Genomic DNA, 23822 nt, shown 5'->3' with positions numbered 1-23822 from the left:
ATTTTAAAATATTCCTGAGACCGCTTAAATAGTCCAATTTCAATTCTCAAAGTACATTGGATAGGTACAGTATCTTTTTATACAAAAATCATAGTTATTCTTATATATCATCATTATTGTGGTTATTATAGCGACCGTAAATTTTTAATTAACAATTCAATTGTTGCTAAACTGTTCATTTAGTTTCCATCTTATTCGTAGAAAAGAGCTATTATATTACCAAGCTATTTAATTATTGATAAACAATTACTTATCTAAAATTTTAGTTGAAAATTCAAGATTTTGTTGGAAAACTCCGCATTTTTCGGGAAAAGTTATCGTCGAAATAAATCGGGAAAAACACGTCTCTATGCAGAATTTAATTGCGGTGAATTTTTATTTGAGTCTTTTTGGTGTAAAGTTAAAATCTTTGGAGAGCAAAAATTGAAAATAACACAATTTTCGGGCGCCATTTTGTTTGTAAAAAATGTAGCACTCTATCTGTGGACTTTGCATACCTATATTATTAACACATACAATCATACGATTCGATTGCAGCAATAAAATTGCTGTTAAATAACTTTTCCCAAAAATGGCCTATTCTCCGAAAATCTGCCCAGACTATATATCAATTGGTACCCAGTATCGCGCTTTTAAAGATTTTCCTATCATTTAGTTAAAAAAATAACCAATTTGTCATGAAAATTAAAAACACCGTTTTTAAAATAAAGTGTAATAAAACCCGTCATTGAGATTGGAAAAGCTACCTTAGATTGAATGATTTGTAATTTTCTCCTTAATATTCTGTTCTAGGCTCGTAATAGGTTTTCTATAATTATAATTTTCCAAATACTTCCTTAATTGCTTAAACAATAATTATAAAAATTAATAATGTATAACCTATTTACAATGGAATACCTTATATAAACTTACAAGCAATAATTAGATCAAATTTATTTATACTGAAACAACAAATTAGAAGTTATTATTTTTGATGGCAGTTTACCCCACTATGTTGATTTTGACGTATTGATTTACACTTCAGAAATTGTTCCCAAAATACACATAAAGGAATAATTTTATTTTGTAATTTGGTAATAAAATAGTTCTTCTAATTATATAATTTTAGCTGCCTCAACCGTACTGACAATTCTGACATAATATGGTGTACATGTCAAAGTAAAAATTAACATAATATATAGTATAATACTTCGACACCAAACTTGAGTAAATATTTGACATTTTGCTAGTTTTATAGTTTCAGTTGCTTTGCTACCATTACGATCAACAATAGTGCTACAGCCCTATGAAAGAGCCTCGACCTTCCCAAGTCTATTACGCCAGTCAGTTCTATCCATTGCCAACTACGGCAACTACTGCCAGATTGCTGCGCCTTTCTGAGTTTTGCGCAGATCCTTCTTTCTGAGTTTTGGTCTTCCCCTATTTCTACTTTCCACAGGTTTAACCCGGTCTATATAGACATTTCAAATAACAAAATTGCCGGAGAGTCAAATTTTGGTGGAGAGCTAGGGTATACCATAACAAATAAAGTTTAAAAAGTCCCCATCGATCCCATATGTGCGTCAAAAGTTATTCGGGGTCAAAGGTCAAAATTTGAGATTTTTTGGATTTTTTCCGAAAACGGTAAGTTTTATCAAAAAAAACTTTAAACCAAAGTTGTAGACCTTAAAATTTTCTACAAAAATAGTCCTTACTATTTTTTTCCTAAGAGTTGCCATTCCTGAGATATCGCGATTCAAAGAGTCACATTATACATGATATGCACACGTTTCCACACCACCTGTGAGGTGGTGTACTTGGCGCGTTTTTTTTACCGTGGTTTCCCCTTTAGGCCTACTCCACTAACTGTTTTGACAATTTTAGGATAATATACGGAAACAATACCGGTCAAGTTCTAGATATTACCTTATTATTGATATTGATTATTAATATTGCTATTGATTATTAGGTTAACTATTGTTTTGATTTCTTTAGATATTTTAATCAGATTCATATTCAGCAGTCAAGTCTTCTTCGATTTCATCTTCTTCCTCTTTCTCTTGCTGGATGTTCAACAATTGTTCAAATACGACTGAGTCATTGGTCTCTTCATTAAAATCACAGGAGTCTTCCTCTGTTGTACTAAACTGGACATTTGAGCAAGACTGACCTTGGCAGTTGGTACACACTAGAGAACACAGCAACCCGACTTTTTCACATCCACATTGGCACTACAACCTTTTTTGCAATTGCAAAAAATAGTGTTAAGGAGTTTTTCTGGAGCAGGTGGGAGTAAGCTTTTAATCGGTTCCAGAGTATTATCTATTAATTTCCAACCCCAGTCTTCTGGATTTAGTTCATTGCCTAGCCATGTTTGAATTTGATAATATACTCGATACAATTGTTGAAAAGCAGATGCTGATGTTGGAGGAAGACATGATAGTTGTACTTGTTTCTTGTTTCGCGTATTTTTTACAAAAGTTAAGTATCGGTATTTATCAAGACAAATAATTTTTTTTGGAGCTCCATAAACCGCAAGAAGAAAGCGAAATCCTTCCGTAATTATGGTTGGCAGTGTAGAATCAAGTTCTGTAAAAGCTTTACAGCAGTCAGTCAAATCTTTTTTTTTTTCGAATAATTTAATTACTGACGTTTTGCCCCTTCTGTACATTGCGGACGTAGTGTCGCAGCCGGTTATCGCATGTAAAAATAAAATGTAATTTTGGCATTTGGGATAAGTCGATAAACTATTCGAAGAATATATCTCTGTTCTCTGTTGAGCCCTTCCAGGTTTCAGAAAATAAATAACTTTATCTACTGGAGTCCTTGCAGTAATCGGTACCAACAAATCAACATCTTCACCAACTACAATTGTTGTGTTTGTTGCCTTAAATTTTTCAATTGCTGTCTCAATTATAAGGACATCTGCGTCATTTTTAGCTTGTTTCACTTCAATATTCAATATGTAAATGTTTATTGCAAATAAAGCAAAACTGAGACATTTTTAAAACTATAGAATTGTACAAATAACGGTAACGGTACTAAATGGTAGACTCTTGTAATAAGTACTTATATTCACTTGAACTTAACCTTTAGCACTAAAAGAAACAGATAATATTATGAACCAGACCTACGGACAATACTGTAGCCATTGCCTATAATAGACAATCTGTTCTTTTTTAAACAATGGTATAGCCAAATGTTTTTCAAGGCCACGTGGATAGAGGAAATTAAGTTTGGGACTGATTACTTTTTGAAGCAATATTTTCAGAATAGTATAATATACTATATAAAAGAGACACAAATAGGCATTTATACTTGTCTTAAGAACCACATATTTTATGTATATACGTGGCTTATAATGTGCATAATGTATAAAGTAACTTTTAAAATCGCGATATCTCAGGAATGGTAACTCTCAGGGAAAAAATTGTAAGGACAATTTTTGTTGAGAATGTTAAGATCTATAACTTTGGTTTGAGGTTTTTTTTTGATAAAACTTACCGTTTTCGAAAAAAATCCAAAAATTTTCAAATTTTGACTTTTGACCCCGAATAACTTTTGACGCACACATGGGATCGATGGGGACTTTTTAAACTTTATTTTTTATGGTATACCCTAGCTCTCCACCAAAATTTGGCTCTCCGGCAATTTTTGTTATTTGCCAAGCATTTTGATGTCTAAGTTGACCGGATTAGGTTGTGACATTAGGATTATTCTAGGAGGGGCTGTTCTGCTGTGAACTTGCTAGATATCCTGCCCATCTTAGTCTTCCTGATTTGCTACCATTACGAGTAATAAATATGAATTTTTGACAAGCAACTGGTTGAATTTTTTTTATGCTAGGAGAGTATAACAAAAATGTGCTAATAGCAATAATATATCACCAACAACTCCCTGATTTGCCAAAGGTTACTAGAACGGTTTGAATAGACTGAACACTTCGATTACGAGAAATTTGATCTAACAAAAACTATTGTAAATGAATAAAATGAATTAAATGTAGTCCTTAGTTTCACTGAGATTCCGCATATTAGTATGACCGTTCAAGTAAGTGTCTAGTCCGTCGAAAGGGTCCTAGTAAACTTTGAAACGTTTCTTCGGAATTGCCGATGATAAATTCGTACTGCTACTACAACATCATTATTGTGCTCTTCTTGCACAGAAACCATATTAATCAGTTCCTCATTAGAAAAATTCATATTAGTAATGTTAAAAAATCAACGGAACTATAAAAATAGTTTAATGTCAAATGTTTAAGCAAGTTTAGTATCAAAGTCATAACCAACAAGGTAGAGTATTGTATGTTTTTATTTTTTCTACGAGCGTGCAAAAATATCTACTTTCGCGCACGCATTTTAGTTTAGAAAGTTTCACTTTTCCGCACGCGTGTTACTTTTCCGCACGCGGTTTTTACTTTTCCGCACGCGTGTTAATTTAGATATGTTAATATTGCCTTAAAGTAATTATAATACATGCAATAAAGTAATATTTACATATTATTTATTAATTTATTTCAAATAATATCTTATTGTGCTCCTGTTTTAATGAAATTAACGCGATTTTTTCATTCATAGGAGATTCTGACCAATAGAAAGCTACAGAAATCTGAATTAAATCGATAATTTTTGATAATCTCCCGTCGTTAAGTATATTACGTCAGATGCCCTTCGTTGCTACGAAAAAATACATTCAGTGACATTAATGACAATTAATGTTTTAAAAATTATAAAAGTGATGACTTTCAATCGTCAAATATTTATAAAAACTGTGTGTTTAATGGTACTTACATAAATAAGTTACAATAAAATTTTGGTTTTGAACAGTTTTATTCATGAAATAATCGCAACAAATTGCACTCGACCTCTAAAATTAATATAGAATTTTTGCTCTCGTGACACTTTGACATAACTTCACTCGCCTTCGGCTCGTGAAATTAAAACTGTCAAAGTGTCATTCGGGAAAAATTCAATAATTTCAGAGCTCTTGTGCAATTACTACTGACAATTCGATGAAATAAAATTATTTTGACATAATATTCGAAAGTCAAATCGGTAGACAATAACAGTCGTTTTAAATCATCGTCATGGAAACCAAGATCGTCGTCATGCTAACTAATTATATTGAAAGTTTGGTTTTGACAACCTTGTCAAAGAATTAATTTGTGTATGTATTTTCATACTAATTAAATTAATTGATTAAGATTTGGTAATTTTTTAAAGACTCTTAAAAAAAATATTGTTCCTAACTCTTGCAGAAACTCTCGCTTCGCGTCGTTCTGCAAACTGCAGTCGCGTGCGGAAAAGAATGACTTTCTGCACTTGTTAGGAAAATACCTATTACGCATCAGTAATCTTATCTACGAAGTTACTTGGATATCTCACCCAATATTAATAAACTAAATATCACCTTCGGTTATTTTGTTTTTTTTTTTTAAATATTATTTTTGTGTGGACAGAAACAACCTTTTTGCTTTGGTTCCAGGGACTTTTTGGAAACTTCAGAGTCTAATTACCTATATGGTACCCAAATAACAGTGGTTCGAGATGTACAGAGCTATAACCTAGTAAATAACACGTAAACATTTGTACTGTGTCAGCATGATTCAGGGCTCTTGTCAAATCCATTACCTGTACTCCGGTACTTGATTATCGTCTCATTTTTTATCTACTGTGAATACTCTTTTTCTTAAGTTACCTGACCGTTCCGATCGTTGCCGATAATTCTGGCTATGATGATTTTGTGAGTTGCTATACAGAGTAGTTGTGTTGAGGTCATTTTTACCATGCTCTCATGTTAGTAAACCAGGATGTTTTTAATCGTCCTGGTGTCCTTTTTCCTATAATATTAGATACCTTGCAAAATGCATTGGAGTAGCTCGTACCTGCATTGATTTCTCATTATATGTCCCAAGTACTGCAGCTTACCGCCCTTCACAATGTTTACCAAATCTGCGGTTGTGTTCATCCTCCGTAGCATTTCTTCATTTGTCACTTTGTCTGTCCATGATATCTTGAGAATTCTTCTGTATAACCATATAACATGCCCCAAAAGAGGGTAACATTTTTATGTAACCTGAAAAGGGGATGTTACACAATGAAGAACATGGCCACGGTAGTTCAAGTCTCAGAGATCTAGGGGTCTGGATTTTTAAGGGATGTTAATAGTATACTCTTATTAGCTTAGAAATAGAAAAATAAAAAAATCAAAATAAGGATGTCAAATAAAAAAAAATAAAATATTGGGCGCCACTGGTTACCTCAAGGGAACCAAAAATTTATACAAAAAAAGTAATATTAAAAGAAAGATAGATAGCTAAATCAAAATAAAACAAAAAACATAGTCACACAGAATATACACAATATACAAAATACTTATAACCTAACTCACCTTATCTTACTCTATACTATACTCAGTCAATTCTTTATTGTTTTTACGATACAAGAGAAAAGGAAAAAATAATAAGGTCCTATTTAGCAAATTAAACATTATTTATTAAAACAAAAAAAATGAATCTAAATTTGTGATCGCTTACATAGAGATCGTGATTACCAAAAAAAAAAAAAATAAAATAGAAAGTTTACAAAATATACCTTGTTAATCAGTCCTGATTTTTCTTGGTGGTTGTTAAGTCCAAAGCGCGATTTCACTTCACTAAAACAAAAGTACATCAGGTTATCCATAGTTAAAAACTCTATATTTCATAAAAAAAACTCCATAGTTCATCAAAAAACTTTTATGGAAAATTCAGCAGTGTCAAAATAAATTAGCACTTACTCGAACAAAAATATTTAAACAAAGAAATTTGTTATCTAGTTCATTAACGGAAATAAAAAATACTAGCAAACTTTAGGCTTTAACTAAGGTATTGAACTAGTAACATCAAAATAAAACTTCTTAACTTCTGCTTGCATGTAAAAAATATGGTACCAATACTGGTACAAAAATATCGCGTTCGATAAAAACAGCTGAACGCCGTGATCTGTAGATTGCTTAAGCCATACTGGCACAAAACACTAACAAAACACAAAAACTTCTGCAATAAAATTGCAAAAAGTTAACTGGAACTGCACTATTAATTTTGCCGGTAACCGCATATTGGCGGCCCGAGGCACCAGCAAGATCTTTTTGTCGATATCTCTCACTCCTAAACTCGATGACAGCCTTACTGGAACAAACTTTCCGATATACCCAAACTCTAGTCTCTAAAATTCATCGCCCTCTCTAGAAATCATTCAATCCTCCCAAGAATAACTCTACGGCCAATCAACAGACTTGGCAACCAATTAATTAGAATCTTCACCAATAGAAGAAAAATAAAATCGATCTCTGTCAACCCTCTAATTCTGTGTCAGCCAATAAGAAGCTACTCATTTTCTGTAAGCAGTTTTCTTCTCGGTTTCCATCAAAAATGCTTAAGTTAGCTCTAACCATCTGGCTCCGCTGAACATTCTCACAGCTCTTATCGTTATAAGTTAAACATTTCTCACAGTCTCAAAGTCGGTAGCGACAGTAATCTGAGCTTAATAACTACCATTTATCAACAAAATTTCAGACCTTAGTCTCGAAAAACCATTAAACTTGTTTAAAGCAATGCCGCCTCTGAATAATATAAACAATTTGAGGCACTTACGATGCCTACGTCAAATTCCTAAGAGAGATAAACAACACAATATCAGACGATCGATCCAATATTATGAAAAACGAAAAATACAATATTTAGCATTGTGAGAAAACGAATTACGTCGTATCCACACACTCCAGAACGATAGATTTGCGAGACTCAACAATCTCTGAAAACAAATATGAATTCAACGATTCTAACATACAGGGCGTACTATAAATGCGGTCTTAACACCAAAAAATTAAGGGGTGGACAATGACCTTCGCACCGTTACAACTGTAGCTCAAAAGCCTGATGTTTTAGTAGAGTTTTTGACTTCAATGTCCATCTGCCTACTCCGTGTAGAAGCACTGAGTACACGTAACCTTTACGGAGCCTTATTTTTGTATCTAGGTTTCTAGGGTGAGGTCATGTATTTTGAACACAGAGCTCATAGTCAATAATGCACTTTTTGCTATTCCGATGCGACAAATTAGGAATATTAATTTGTATTTTTTATGTTTTGTAGTGTTACCATAAATATAAAAGAATTTTTACTTTTTGTTTCAGGATTCACAAGATGATGCTAGAGCACTGGAGAATTTTATTTTTAGTCTACATTAGTCCAGCTCTAGTTTTGTCGATGGATACAGGTAAGTTTCTATATATCAAACTATTTATTATATACTCAAAAAACTTTTTTATGTATAAATATGAAATTTATATACCTATGAAAATATAATACTACAGCATCTTTTGATCTGCTCATTATTTTGATACCATCTGCGTACGTTGCCAACTGTTCATATTCTCTACATATTCAAGAACAAGCTAATAAGCTAACATTATAAAGGCACGTATCCATAAGTTGGTACTCCATGCTCCGTGTAGCAGCTTCACATCGTGGATACGTTGGTGCTCGTATGCCGTATTCATTGGAGCTGTACCAACCTAATGGATACGTACATTAACACTAGAAGCACCAGAGCGGTCTTTTTGACTGCTCTCTATTTTTGACCCTCTGTATTACTACTTATTCGTAGTTCTAGAACCTTAAATTCTAGAAACTTAAAAATTTAGGACTTTGCTACATCTATTTAAGGATTACAAGTTCTCTTTTGCAGGTAGGTACTTAGTGTAATTAATTGTTGAATATGTTGTTTTCTACCTAGAAAAAATGCGGTCCTTATTACAGAGGAGAAGTACCAGATCTGAGCGATGATCAACAGATAAATTTGAACTTGCGTCGGCAATATGGAACTTATTTATAGAGAATTGTATATTTTGCTACACCTTCAACTGGCTAAAATATATCTATCGACGAACAGCTTTTTCCCACAATGGCAATATGTCACTTCACCCGGTACATGGCGAATAAACCCGATAAATTTGGAATCAAATTCTGGCTCACAGCTTATGCCTAGTCCAAATATTTATTGCACGGATTTCCTTACATACGGAAAGATGAACAACGACCAGACAATCAACTTCTAGGGGAACATGTAATTAGCTGTCTAATGGAGTCATTTATGAATAAGGGAAGAAATGTTACGATACATAAAAAGTATTACGAAAGAAGGCTACCAGCAGTACTGAAACAATAAACCGAGCAAGAAAGGGTATTCCTCCGTCAATAAAAAACGAAAAGATGGAATTATAAAAATCAAAAATTTTCATACACGAAGACTTGAGCTAACCAGGGAAACCAGGTGTACCAGAGAAAAATGATCAAAAATGTTCTAGCGCTGAATTTTCTATACTCAAACAATATTGAAATAGCCATAGACAAAAATGAGAAACCAAAAAGCATTACCTACTACAAACATACAAAATACAAAGTAGACGTTGTAAATCAGATGGCCATACAGTGCTCAACCAAATCAGCGTCAAGAAGATGGCCGTTGAAGGTTTTTTTTAATATCTTAGATGTGGTAGGAATAAATGCTTGGATTCTGTATAAGGAAGTTATTGGTTGTCAAATATTTGGGCAAACTTTCTTACTTCAGTTAGCAGAAGAATTGCGACAAGATCATGTGACTAAGGGCGGGACAATATCAACGGAAACAAATCAGAGATACAACACCTCAATCAAATAATAAACGTAGGTAGTGACAAAAGCTACAATATCTCGGACATGTGATGCGGCGCGAGAAGTATGGTATCCTATGACTCATAATGCAAGGAGGAGTAGATAGCAGAAGAAGCATCGGAAGAAGATGAATTTTATGGCTGAGGTTTGGATGCAGCTCAAAAAAACTATTCAGAGCTACTGACTCAAAAATTAAAATAGCTATGATTGCCAACCTCCGTAGCAGAGATAGCACCTAAAGAAGAAGAAGTGGAAAACTGGGAAATAAAACTAAAATAAAACATGTGAAAGTCATATACCTATGTAAAAAATTTGTGTGTAGGTCTTGTACAAGCAAAATAAAAAAATTTTGTTACTACATAAATTGTGCCTAAATAATTAAATAATTTATTTAAATTAACTAAATGTCTTTTGTTAGTAGGTATTAACTCAATATAGTTTTTCTTTTCAATTAAAAAACGATACGAAAAGGACTGGTGATGATAATTCTAATACCCGCTGTGATTGACGTATGGTGATTATAGTGTTAAGTGTCTCCACTCCCTGACAAGGTCTCAAGAATGAGGGCAGGAATGAACAAAATCATATTTTGAGTGTTGTTGTGGCAATCTTGTTAATATGTTCCAGTACCAGAGAGATCCTTTAATTTTTTATATTTTGAAAACTGTTATATTAAACGGAGTTCTGTTTGTTTGAAAATTCGTAAACTTTTCAATAGTTTAAATTTTCAAAATAATTGGGTCCTATTTTATGGACTTAATTTAAAACTATACTTAAGAAAGCCTAAGAAAATAAAAAACCTTTTTATCGTGTGCCTTTTGGAAAGTAATTCAGGGCCGTGCGATGCTATGATGCGGTGAGGCGGTCGCATCAGGCGGCATCACAAGGGGGCGGCATAATTAGCAAAATGAAAATACATAAAAATAATCATATGGGTATCAAAGGGTGTGCAAAATAGAATATTTGAAAATATCCGATGGCTTGTGTAACTCGAGTTTAAAGAGTAACCAAGCCACTTTGCAAACTTAGTTTTACAAGTGAAAGCGTCTTCTTTTACAGAAAAAAACAACCTTTTTTGTATTATACAAGAACTTTACACTTTTTATCTGGTTCCACAAAGTGCTGTTGTTCCGAAAAACCATGTTTTTCAACTAGCTCTAAAACCGTTAAGCGATACTAGATGGTCAAGTCGAATCTTCTTCTTCATGTGCCGTGCTCGATTATCGAACGTTGGCTATCAAATTGGCTATAGCAATTTTGTTAACGACAGCTCGGAAAAAGGATGCAGAGGATCTGTTATACCATTCTCTCAGGTTTTTAAGCCATGACGTTCTTCTTCGACCTGGCCCTCTTCTTTCGTCTACCTTGCCTTGTATTATTAAATGGAGTATATTATATCTCTCTGGGTGTCGCATAACATGGCCAAAATATTCAAGTTTTCGATTTTTAACTGTTCTGACGACTTCTGTGACTTTTCCCATCCGGTTGAATAGATGCATTGAAACCTTTAAGATTTCAATTTTGTGAAATATATGATGCCGTATTCGAAATAATAGACGAGGTCAACAAAGATACAGAAACTAAAGTTAAAGCACGAGGATTGGAGAAAAATATTAAAAATTATAAATTTATATCCGGTAAAAGTTCTTGGGCATATTTTATTTCATATAAATTCAGTCTCATCTAACTACAAATTTGTCAGATTATGTAAAAAGGTTGTCAGAAACAATAAAAAACAAATTAAAATTACAGACAATCTGGCTATAACCAAACAAAAATTACTGCCAATGAAATTGCAGAAAATCTTGATATAAGCTCCGAATTTCCAGCGGAAAATGAAATTAGAGCAAGGAGAAAAAAGCGTCAATTTGATTACGAGAAATCTATGGATGAGCTTTTAACAGAAGAAGATAAATTGTTCGATTGTCATTTGTGTCGAGCTTCTGTCATGTGTCACATAATATTAATTAATAATATCAATTAATTAATTACGTCATACGTCTTTGATTTGTATCATGGGTATATATATACCAATAACGTACCAGGTAGATATATTAGTATTATGTGGCACATGACAGAAACTCGAAATAAATGACTGTGAATAAAAAGCCCTATAGAAAAGGAATTGAATATGCAGGCAAATTATATTCTAGAAGAATTGCGTGATATATCCCAAATGATAACATACTCCATGAAACATTTAGAAGTTTTGAACTATTTCTTTATACCCAAGTAGTTGTATCGCTATAAATTTTATTAACACTCCCTCTCTCGGTTGTTAGTGGGAAAAAAAGTTTTTCAAAATTAAAAATTATTATAAACTATTACGGACCTCCGTAAGACAAACAAAATTAAAAAAATTAGCACTCATTTTAATAGAGTCCTCACTAGCTACTATTTTAGACTTAGACGAATTTGCCAAAATTTAAGTCAGAAGGGTAAAACTGTAATTTTTGTAAATATTATTTAATGTTACTACGTATTTAATTTAATTTAAATTATGTTTTGTTTTTAAAATAAAAGTGTGTTCATTTTGTGCAGTTGCATTTAATAAAAAAGTTAAGTTTTAATTATATTTAAGGGGCGGCATTTTAAAAACTTGCATCATATTGAAAAGATGTACCGCACTGCTCTGTGTAATATACCCGGCAAATTGCACAATGCTGAGGCAATTCTAATGTACAAAAAGGAGATCTCTATGAATTAGGAAACTACAGACCTATAATCCTCCTTAGTCACCTATACAAACTCCTTACAAGAATAGTAACGAATCGTCTTCAGAAAAAAATTGATTTATACAATCAAATTTCGTACCGGATTTGGTACCGGAAATGATCTCGGAAAATGACCACCTACAGAGCATTAAACCGGTAACAGAAAAGACTATCGAATACAAGCGACCACTCGTTCTTGCTTTTGTAGATTTCCATAAAGCATTTGACATGGTAGAATTTGACAAAATTCTGGAAGCACTACAAGCATGCGGCATTGACTACCGATATACAAGGTTAATTTAAAATACATACAAGAAAGCAACTACGTCGGTAAAGCTACATGAAAACACGGATCTTATCCCACGGTAGAGGACTGCGACAGTGCGATACCTTAACACCTTAACTGTTTTCCGCGGTTTTAGAATATGCTTGTAGAAAAGCTTGTCACTGAACAGTAAATTTGAAATTCACAGACAACATAGTTTTGTTATCTGAAAACTTCAAGGTGATAAGTACACTTGTACAGTGCTACATGAACTTCAGTTAGTATGTACCAGTGTGGGTCTTAAAATAAACATCTGCAAAACAAAATGTATGACCAATGTAGTACTATATCTAGCGGAAATATCAATATTGGAGAAAGCCAAGTAGAGCTGGCGGAAAAATACATATATTTGAACACGAAATAAAGGTCACAAGAGAGAACCAAATATGCGAACTACGAAGAAGAATAAACTTAGCATGGGCAGCCTATATAAAACTCAATGACATCTTTAAAAGTGCTATACCAATTTCTTTAAAACGTAAAACATTTGACCAATGTGTTACCTGTGATAACCTATGGTACCGAAACTTTAATATTGCTAGCTACAAATTCTAAAACGGTTCAAGTAGCTCAGAGGAAAATAGACTGGTCAATGCTGAGCATATCGCTTCGTGACCGAGTTATAAATGAAGACTTAAAACGAAAAACAGGAGTTACCGACTTAATTTCCCAAATTGCCACACTGCGACAATTAATCTTCTAAACTCTAAACTATTTCAGTTCCGAATTGAACTGGGCCGGATACGTCGCCCGAATCAGTCGAGGCCGAGATTAGACAAAAAAAGTATAGGAGGACCCCTATTCGTTGGACTGACGATGCCAAGAAAATGTCAAGAAATTTGAAGCAAAGTGCTCAAAATAGAGCACAATGGTCAAAAATGAGGGAGGCTTATATCCACCAGTGGACGCAAAGGACTGGGTGATGATGATAAAGATGAATTTAAAAATGTGTATTTTGTTTCATTGGCAAAATCTTTTAAAATTTAAACTTCTAGTACCTATCTGCGGAGCTCTGTATTATGACCAACTATAATAGATACAGGGCTAAATTTGAAACAAGTTTAATAATATAAACCATTCTGTAAATGAACGCTGTAAACACCATTGTTTTATGTACTAACATCATACGTTTATAACAGTTTACCTCTTCTCCAACTTTAATTTGACTAACTTTGTTCATATAGTATAATACGTGCCGCGTCATACCATATTTATGATAAAACTTTAGTTATTAAGTAAAACTGTAAAACACTTACGAGGTTTCTAGCTAACATCATACAAAAAAACTTTAAAAAACGGACATCGCGATAAGCTGCTAATATTCGCAGATGTTTATACGGTAAACAGTTAAAAATAAAAAGTTAATTGTAACTTTTGCCAGGATTTTAGCTGAATTATACCAATTTTACCCATCTTCACAAATATATCTGGCCTAAGCATCTCCCATCAGCTCTGTTGTTTAGTTTTCCCTTTTTTCTTCATTAATCTTGGCTATGTTTTTATCTCAAACTAGAATCTAAGGATCATTTGTAGCTACATAAACTCTAAGAATGCGATTTAAGTTTAACAACAGACATTTTTTTCTTAATTGGGAAGAAGGGATCCAGTGCACTCATATGCGCCACTCATTTTTACTGCGTTTAGCGGTTTTTATTGTTTTATCAGGAGTTTTTCAAAGTTATTTATAAATTAAATGTATGAAGTTGAAGGCAATTTTTCTCGATTACACGTTAAGCTTTATAAATGGTCGCCTTTTTCGCATTATGTCTCAAATGATCTAGTGTCCATCGAATGTACGCTAGATTTTTTTCTATTCGAAATAGATTGAAAAAAATTATTGGGATGGCCGGTAAATGAACTCGGATTGCCGGTTGCCAGATTAAATTAAGCTTAGTAACTACTTCTTCTATTAGCCTTGCGACATCCAATATTGGACATAGGCCTCCCCTTCGCCCCTCCATCCAAGTTTAACAACAGACATTATTTTCTTAACCCGCGAGTAGTCGCGCGGTGAGATAGGATCTCAATTTTTACCCTTTTTCGCGATAACTTGATGAAAAATTTTGCAATTTTGAAAAAATTTCGTAAGTGCCTCGAGGAAGGGTGCCTCGAGGAAGGGTGTAGTAATGCGTAGGAATTTTTTTTTCTTCTTCTTCTTTTTGTGGAATTTTGTGGCTTTGGGGAGAGCCAATTAGCTTTAACCCGCTAGTAGTCGCGATGTTAGATAGAATCTCACATTTCATCCTTTTTCGTAATACAGTAAAACCTGTCAGTAACGGCCACTAAAAATGAAAGAACCATTGGCCGATATAGAAAGGTGGCCGCTATTGCCAGTTTTTGTAGTCTACATATAATTGGTTTGGAAAATTTTTAAACTGGCCGTTAGGACATGTGGCCGATGTTGGCAGGTGGCCGTTAACACGGGTTTTACTGTACAGTAAAATTTGTCAGTGACGGCCACTAAAAATGAAAGAACTATTGGCCGATATAGAAAGGTGGACGGTATTGCCAGTTTTTGTAGTCTACATATAATTGGTTTGGGAAATTTTTAAGCTGGCCGTTAGGACAGGTAGCCGATGTTGGCAGGTGGCCGTTAACACAAGTTTTTTTAATAAAATTGTTAGAAATATATATTTTCAATATAAAAAGTAGATAAAATAGTACAAAATTAAAATTTGTTTTAAATTCGTATTTTGAGACAGAATCTCACACGCGACTATCGACGTTACAGAAGTGAGCGCGACTACTCCCGGGTTAATTGGGAAGAAGGGATCCAGTCGGCTCATTATATGAATCACCTTTTGTGTGGCCATCTAATTTTTGCAGCAAATCTCGTAAGGAAAGTTCATTAGCGTGCAACAAGCATTCAGTCCACTGTAATAGATGTAACTCATGTTTCTATTATCCGAATGATTCCACTTTTTAAACCCTTATTGACATTGGTAGCGTCAGATCCCACAACACTTAATTTGCTGAGATCTATATTATGGCATTTTAAGTAGTCTAATATTTATTCGGCAATAATTATGGTGTACGATAAAGCTTGTACATATGTGAGAATATAAATATAATCTCAGGGTTGGACTGTATGAGGTTTGCTAGGTTCAAGTCGGAATATATTATAAAGGTTTACCAACGGATAATATTAATGTGTATAAAAAGCCTTACCAAAATGTGAAACTTTGTCTCGAGTACTAAAGCCGGTCACACACGAATTGACTGTTCCACGTTCCACGTGTCTCGCGTTTTGACTGCAGTGAACTGATGTATGCTGTCACTCGCGAATTGCTGTTCGTCCACGAATTGCTATTGACCATTCCAGATCACGTGACTTTCGACACCGTTGCTGGAGGGCAAAAATTGTGTTTTTGGTGTTATTTTTGCTATTTTCTCGTTTTATTATAAAAAATCTGTGGTTTTAACTAAAAAATTTCAAATATTAGATATAGGACACCCTCGTAGGGGATGCAAAAACCCGGTATAATCAGAAAATCAGTTTTCTTGGCCCATATCGTCGTTCTGTTTACAGTGTATTGTGATTATAGTGATTTAAAACATTTCGGTCTTTAAATGCGGCTGGTATTATAAAAAAAACTTACTTGATCTCTTTTACCTTTACTGGAACACTTTCAAACTGAACAAAACGCTGGTATTTTAATAATATTCCTCAATTAAACAATGGTTTTCTACACTTAACCTAGTTTCTTTACAATATTTTGCCCACCAGTCGTTGTCAAATGACGTCACCCTGGAATGGTCTAATGTTCGTATGGGTTAACGGTTGTGATTAATTAATGATATTGTTTTATTTTGCGGAGATATGTTCGCGACAGCGGTCGTAGGAGAAGAATTCATGTACCCCCAACGCGTGGTGGATCGCATGGGATTATACAAGTTGACCCTAAGGTGAATGCTAGGCAAAAAGAGATGTTATGAGAGAATATTTTTCAATCGCCAATAATTGTCCAAATATTGTCTATTGGAAAGGATGGAATTAAGTGGAGATAAATTAGGTAGTACAGGCAGGACAGGACTGGCTTGGGATTTATTTAAAATTAAGGGTTTTATTACAGATTTAATATAATAATATTTTTTAAATGTGAAAATTGAACATATGGCACGAGACTGGCTAAGATCTAAGTACCCGATATATAAACTACCTGCTCCTTCGATGAAAGATATACAGGGTGTTTCATTGGGAAACGGAAATACTTTAATGGTGCATAGACGTCTCCGAGCCGGTTCTAGATATACTACATTTTTTGCCCTACTGACTTTTATAACCGAGTTACAGGGTGTTTTATCGATTTTACCCATTTTTTCCGAAGCCATAACTTTGGAACCACCCTGTATATTTTTTTGATACTTGGTGCACATATGTCTCGTTCAAAACCCAAACGACCGACATACTAACCATAAGAAAAATCCAGGTCCGGATTAACAAAAAATTATAAAGTATTTGTGACCTTAAAACAACACCCTGTATATTCAAATTTTGAAAAATCTGTTTGCATGTTTGAAAAGAGCACAAAAAAGTAAGTTTAACGGTTCGCTTCAATTTTTCGGCCAGACAACTTTATGACTTTAATTTTGAAATTATAATGAATTTTTTAAGAACTCTCGACATTTAAAAGCAGATATTATTAACTTTTAGTTAAAAATTATTAAAGATAATGAATAAATACTCATTTTAAAAATAATCAATACTTATTTACCACATTGGAACGACCCAATTAGTAATCACAAGGAAAATCCAGGTCCGGAATAACCAAAAAAATATAAAGTAATTGTGCCCTTGAAACAACACCCTGTATATTGCAATTTTGAAAATTTGTTTGCGTATTTTAAAAGAGCATAAAAAACTGCGTTAAAAGGGGCATGTCAAATTTTTGCGCAGATAATTTAATTACGGCAATTTTGAAATCATATAGATTAATTCTGCCAAGATGACAAAAAGCTGTCAGAAAAATTAATAAAAATCCCAATGTAATTAAAAAATCGATCCGAAATCTTTTAAAATGAGCAAGGAAATGCAGCGAACAAAAAGGCGGACATTTTGAGCAACTGTTATAGTTAAAATATTTTTAATTTATGTTAAATATTTGAATTGTTTAAACGAATTTTTTTTTATTAGATATACCTAGCTGTTTTTTAATAATTTACTAAATCATTAAAATATCTCAGTTCCCGCAATTCTAATTTTTAATGATGTGCATGACAGCTACAAATCATAGAATTCATGAAGCCAACGTAGTAAACAAGTATTAAGTATTTTTAAAGTAAGTATTGATTCATTAACATTAAATTTTTAAAAATTAATAACACGTGATTTTTAATCTCAGAATTCTTTAAAACTTCAATATAATTTCAAAATTCAAAAAATTAAAATAAATATTTATTCACAGTTTTTAAAATGCGCAGACAAATTTCCAAATTTCAACATACAGGGTGTTGGTTCATGGTCACAATTAATTTACATGTTTTTGTTAATCCGGACCTGGAATTTTCTTGTCATTAGTAATTGGGTCGTTCCAATGTGGTAAATAAATATTGATTACTTTTAAAATGAGTATTTGTACATTAACTTTAATAATTTATAACTAAAAGTTAATAATATCTGCTTTTTAATGTCAGAGTTCTTAAAAAATTCGATATAATTTCAAAATTAAAGTCATAAAATTGTCTGGCCAAAAAATTGAAGCGAACCGTTAAACTTACTTTTTTGTGCCTGTTCTCAAATATGCAAACAGATTTTCAAAATTTGAATATACAGGGTGTTGTTTTAAGGTCAAAATTACTTCATAATTTCTTGTTAATCCGGACCTGGATTTTTCTTATGGTTAGTATGTCGGTCGTTTGGGTTTTGAATGAGACATATATGTACCAAATATCAAAAAAATATACAGGGTGGTTCTAAAGTTATGGCTTAGGAAAAAATGGGCAAAATCGATAAAACACCCTGTAACTCGGTTATAAAAGTCGGTAGGGCAAAAAATGTAGTATATCTAAAACTGACTCGATGACCTCTATTCAGCGTTAATGTATTTCCGTTTCCCAATGAAATACCCTGTATATGCTTTTCAGTTTTCATGATTTGCTTCGCGTTTTCGAAAACCATGGTTTGATCTTGTCTTCCATAGAAGTGTAGCCCTTCAATTGACTTGCTTAAATTTTTGTTTTCATGTTGGGGTTGCCATCTGTTTTCCTTAACTCCTCTCCGAACTTTATTTTTGTCGATGACTGGCGCTGTATTAAAATCTCCGCGACGGAGGTTGGCAATCATCATGGCTATTCTCATTTTAGATGCTGCTGCTCTGAATTGTTCGATTGATGTGCATCCGTACCATTCCCTTAAGTTACGCAACCACGAGATTCGTCTCCTTCCTACACTTCCCTTGCACTGGATTTTCCCCTGTATAATCAACTGAAGTTTGTTGTATCTCTCATTACGCATAACATGCCCCAGGTACTGCAGCTTTCGTGTCTTGATGGTTTCCAATATTTCCAGTCTTTTGTTGACTCTTCTCATGACTTCGTTGTTTGTTATATGCTCGGTCCATGATATCTTCAGGATTCTTCTATACAGCCACAGTTCAAATGCTTCTAACTTTTTAGTAGTCGATGCGTTAAGTGTCCATGCTTCTATCCCGTAAAGCAGAGTCGAGAAAATATAACACCTTGCCAGCCTAACTCTCAAGTCTAATTTCAGTTCTCTTGCCAAAGTACCTTTCTCATTTTATTGAAGTTTGTTCTTGCTTTCTCTATTCGAACTTTGATTTCTTTGGAATAATCGTTTGTGTGATTAATTATTGTGCCAAGATAGTTGTAGTTTTCTACTTGTTCTAAAGTTTTACCTTTAATTGTCAGGTTTTCATCATTATTTGGGGTTTTTGATATCCTCATAAATTTAGTTTTCTTGATGTTTATTGATGAGCCTGTATAGTACAGCTCTATTAGATAAACCTGTCAGATCAGTAGCTTTAGAAGTCTGAGAAAGCTTTAGTTTTTTTCCTGTCGATTATATTATCTTTATTTCGCTTAACAATAGAATACGACAACACAAGCTTTTTTACTAGCCCCAAATAATTTTTTAACAAAAAAAAATTCTGGAAGAGCCAAGGTGGGACTGGTTAAATATTTTTTAAACTGGCCCAGATTTGGTATAGGAGTATATAAATAGTAGTTCCAACTTTTGGCAACCAGCCTTGTAAAAAAAATAAAAAAAAATTTCGACCCGGCCCACTGTGTGTTCCTAAGAATATTCTACATGAAATACTCTTTAAAGCGTAAATACTCTGAGAATAAATTGCTAGAAGTCTTTCAAGTTAACCGTATTTATTTACACAAGCCTCAAAGGCAACAAACATGGCAGTATTTGCTGCAATCAAGTAAAAGCAGACTAGATTTATTCAAACACCACGCTGGTAATGTTTACCAATATAAAACTGATGATTACTCTTGCAGAAATATCAAATATAACATACTTTAAAATGCACATATACACGTCACAAATCACAAAGAAGAATAAATAGTCGATAGCCGTGAAGCGTACTATTAATCTATCTATTCGAGTAAATAAATACAGTAGCCGCCATGTTTTGTATTGTTTGTGTTTCATATAATATTGATGAACAAACAAGTGGGTAAATCTAAATTAAATTTATTACAGAAATATTCTACATAGTTTTAGTGTAGTCACTGAAGGTGGATATGAGCTATTACCTCCGATTTCGTTGAACCTCCATCGATTTGCATGAAAATTGGTGAGTGGTTAGAGGATATCTCAAGGAACAAAGGTGACATGGTGCCAACTTGCGCTTTTACCCTGGTGGTGGATGCCACCCCTCCTCGGGGGTGAAAATTATTTTATTAAAAATAACCCCACAATTCGATAGAGGAACAAATTATAAGCAAAATTTATTATAAAAAGTTATTAAAATAAATCAAAACTTTTTGAGTTGTTAAAAATCAAAAATTTTAATTTTTCGTGAAAAAAATGCATGTTTTTAACCGATTTTTCATAAATATCTTAAAAGCTATAAGTTTTTACAAAAAATTTATTATTATCAAAATTGAGGCTAATAAAAAGTCAAATAAACTCCTTACTAGAAAAACCTTTCAATGTTAACTAAAAGTGAGTTATAGGTAATAGAATGTATACTTCTTTCGTCGAGTACCCAAATCTAAGTATTCAAGCTTAGATACCGGGAAAATGATGCATGTTATAATATAAACTTATTAAACATTTGTCAAAGTTCATAGAAATATCTATCAAATAAGCCTTCGAACAAGTTGATAGCATTAAAATTTATGCACCAAAATGTTTCAAAATATATATTTTAAAAATTTTTTCAAAAAATGTTATTGTTTTTTTGTAAATAACTCCGTCAATTTTTAAGATATCAGGTTCACCTAAAAACTAATTAAAAGTTGATTCCAAGATTATTAAAAATATTCGAAATTAGTCTTCCAAACCTTTTACTTTTTTAAAAATAAAGTGTTAAATGGCCTCAGTTACATGGTTCTCGCAGCAAAATTGAAATTTTAAACGTTTCTATCTCGGTTATTTTTTACTCTATGGAAATAGTAAAACAGGTAAAGTATTTGGAACAGAAAAAACTAAAATTTAGTTATTTAGAATTTTTTACGTATATTGAGTATTTTTGGAGTTATTATCAAAAGGAAATGAAAAGTACGATAATTTTAAAATTTATAATTTTTTTAAATTATATCTTTTTTCAAAAATATACATTCTAAACCGGTAAAAATTGTTGAAATCATTAACTATGTTAACCTAAAGAAATTATTTTGAGGATTACTACAAATTTTAATTTTTGTGGAAATGTATGTTTTATTTTTAACTTTTTCCTAAAAAAATCGAAAGGGTTCTCTAATTTTTATCATAACTTGCTTAATTTTGATGCTATTAACTTTTGCTGGAGCTCATTTGATAGGTATTCCGAAGTACTTTGACAAGTGGTTTACAAGTATATTCTATAAAATGCATCGTTTTCCCGTTATGTAAGCTTGAATATTTAGATTTGAGTACTCATCGAAAAAATATACATTCAATTACCCATAACTCACTTTAAAATAACATTAGTTTAGTTCTTTAAGTGGGGAGTGTATTAAATTTTTTATTATCTTTAATTTTGGTTATAATAGCTTTTTTACAAAAGCTTCTATTTTTTGAGTAATACGTGAAAAACAGCTTTAAAACATGCATTTTTTAAAGAAAAAATAAAATCTTTGATATTTATTAACTCAAAAAGTATTGATTTATGTTAATAACTTTATATAACAAATTTTGCTTAGAAGTTGCCCCTCTATCGATTTCTGGTATTATTTCTAATAAAAAAAATTTCACCCCAGAGAAGGGGTGGTATCCACCCCCAGGGTAAAAGCGCAAGTTGGCATCATGTCACCTTTGTTCCCTGAAATATCTTCTAACTACTCACCAATTTTCATGAAAATCGATGAAGGTTCAACGAAATCGGAGGTGAAAACCTTCAGTGACTCCACTATTTATGTTTAAACTATTTTTAATGGGAAATAAGCCACAATTTTACCAAAAAAAAAAATGATTTTTTGGTAAAATTGTGGCTTATTTCCCATTAAAAATAGTTTATTATAAAAATGCCACAAGGAAATAGCTTCAGAACAGCATTAGTTTATGTTTGTAATAGAAGCAGAGCACAATGGACAAAAATGAGGGAGGCCTATGTCCAGAAGTGGACGCAAAGGGCTGGATGATGATGATAAGCAAACAAAAAGAAAGAAGATATAATTATCGTCAAACAATTGTATGTACATACAGGGTGATTCAAAGAATGTCCAATTTTTGAGCTGCAGATTCTAGACCTAAAAATATTAAGGTTTAACCCTAATTTCTTCAATAAAATGTCGCTACTTACCTGAGTTACAGGGCATTTTATTTGAAATTTAGAAAGTGTTTAGACCCACTACTTTAAAATTATTTGGCATGTCCTTTTTACACTTGGCAGAAAGTGAACGTACTGTAAGCGCTACTATATGTATAATAGTTATTTATGTACCAAGTCAGTAAAGTGACTCTTTATCGAACGAGCCTGATATTATGTCCCGAGCGAGCCTAGAGAGCGAGGCGAATAACAGACGAGTTTGATAAAGAGTCTTTACTGACGTGGTGCATACAAAATTTCATCGCCAATCATAAAAAACATTGACACTTATTTAATTACATCCTTATAAAAAAAAGAGTGTGTGTACTTGGTACGCACGTAAGACGTCATACTTCTAATGTTATGATTTCAACGAAATAAATATATTTTAAACAGTTAATCGTATTTTTATTTAAATATTAAACCAATTTTAACACTTAACCCGGCATTGGTCGCTAGGTAGGTTGGTACGCGAGTGGTCGCGCGTGAGATTTTCTCTCACATATCCAACGTTTGCCTTTCTTTACAAAATTTTAGAAAAAAGATGAGATTTAATTAACGATAAAGCCATTTTCTTTAAAAAAACACGACGTTTGTCTGTTTTATTATTATCTTTAAATAAAATGTGACTATTGATGCCGCCAATATTTAACATTAAAAAATATATGGTAAGTGACCATCTACAACTAACCCGTGAAACAGAATATAGGATTTTCATATCATCGACTACATCCACGGCGCCTTATCATAAAAGGATATTATTTTAGGTTTTAAGGGGAAAATCAAATTAATTTTTATACACAGCTGGTGACGCCGGTGGTCGCTTGATGAGAGAATCTCTCACATCAAGTGCACTGACTCAACAATATGGTGATACCACAGATTAACCCAACATGTTGGGTTAATCTGTGGTGATACTAAGTAAACTGAATCACTATCTGACTGGACGAGTCTATTAGATTGTCCAGGGAGGATAGTTAGGAGACTAGAAGGAACTACAGCGCGTATAATTTCCCAGAAAAAAAGTTGTTCGCAATTTTTTGAAACCGTGAGAGAAAATCTCATATAGCGACCACTCGCGGGTTAAAATAAAATACAAAAAATTAAAAACACCGTTAATAATTACGTTATGTTTATGAAGTGTAGCTTCCCACAGCGAAGTTGCTTTTCCCTTGATGAATAGTAGAAAATC

General features: G+C 32.9%; 1 protein-coding gene across 2 annotated transcripts in view; it reads left to right on the top strand.

Moving 5' to 3' along the window:
- LOC126882948 (neuronal growth regulator 1-like) overlaps positions 1-23822 on the top strand; it is an 802823-nt gene that overhangs the window by 156403 nt on the left and 622598 nt on the right. For both annotated transcript variants that reach the window (XM_050648025.1, XM_050648026.1), the window contains exon 2: positions 8153-8235. In XM_050648025.1, coding sequence (XP_050503982.1) covers positions 8163-8235 — 73 coding nt within the window. In that variant the 5' untranslated portion in view covers positions 8153-8162. The remainder of the gene's footprint in view (positions 1-8152; positions 8236-23822) is intronic.

This window comes from Diabrotica virgifera, chromosome 4, assembly GCF_917563875.1.
Source record: "Diabrotica virgifera virgifera chromosome 4, PGI_DIABVI_V3a".
Taxonomy (NCBI): domain Eukaryota; kingdom Metazoa; phylum Arthropoda; class Insecta; order Coleoptera; family Chrysomelidae; genus Diabrotica; species Diabrotica virgifera.
This window is presented reverse-complemented; position numbering and strand designations above follow the sequence as displayed.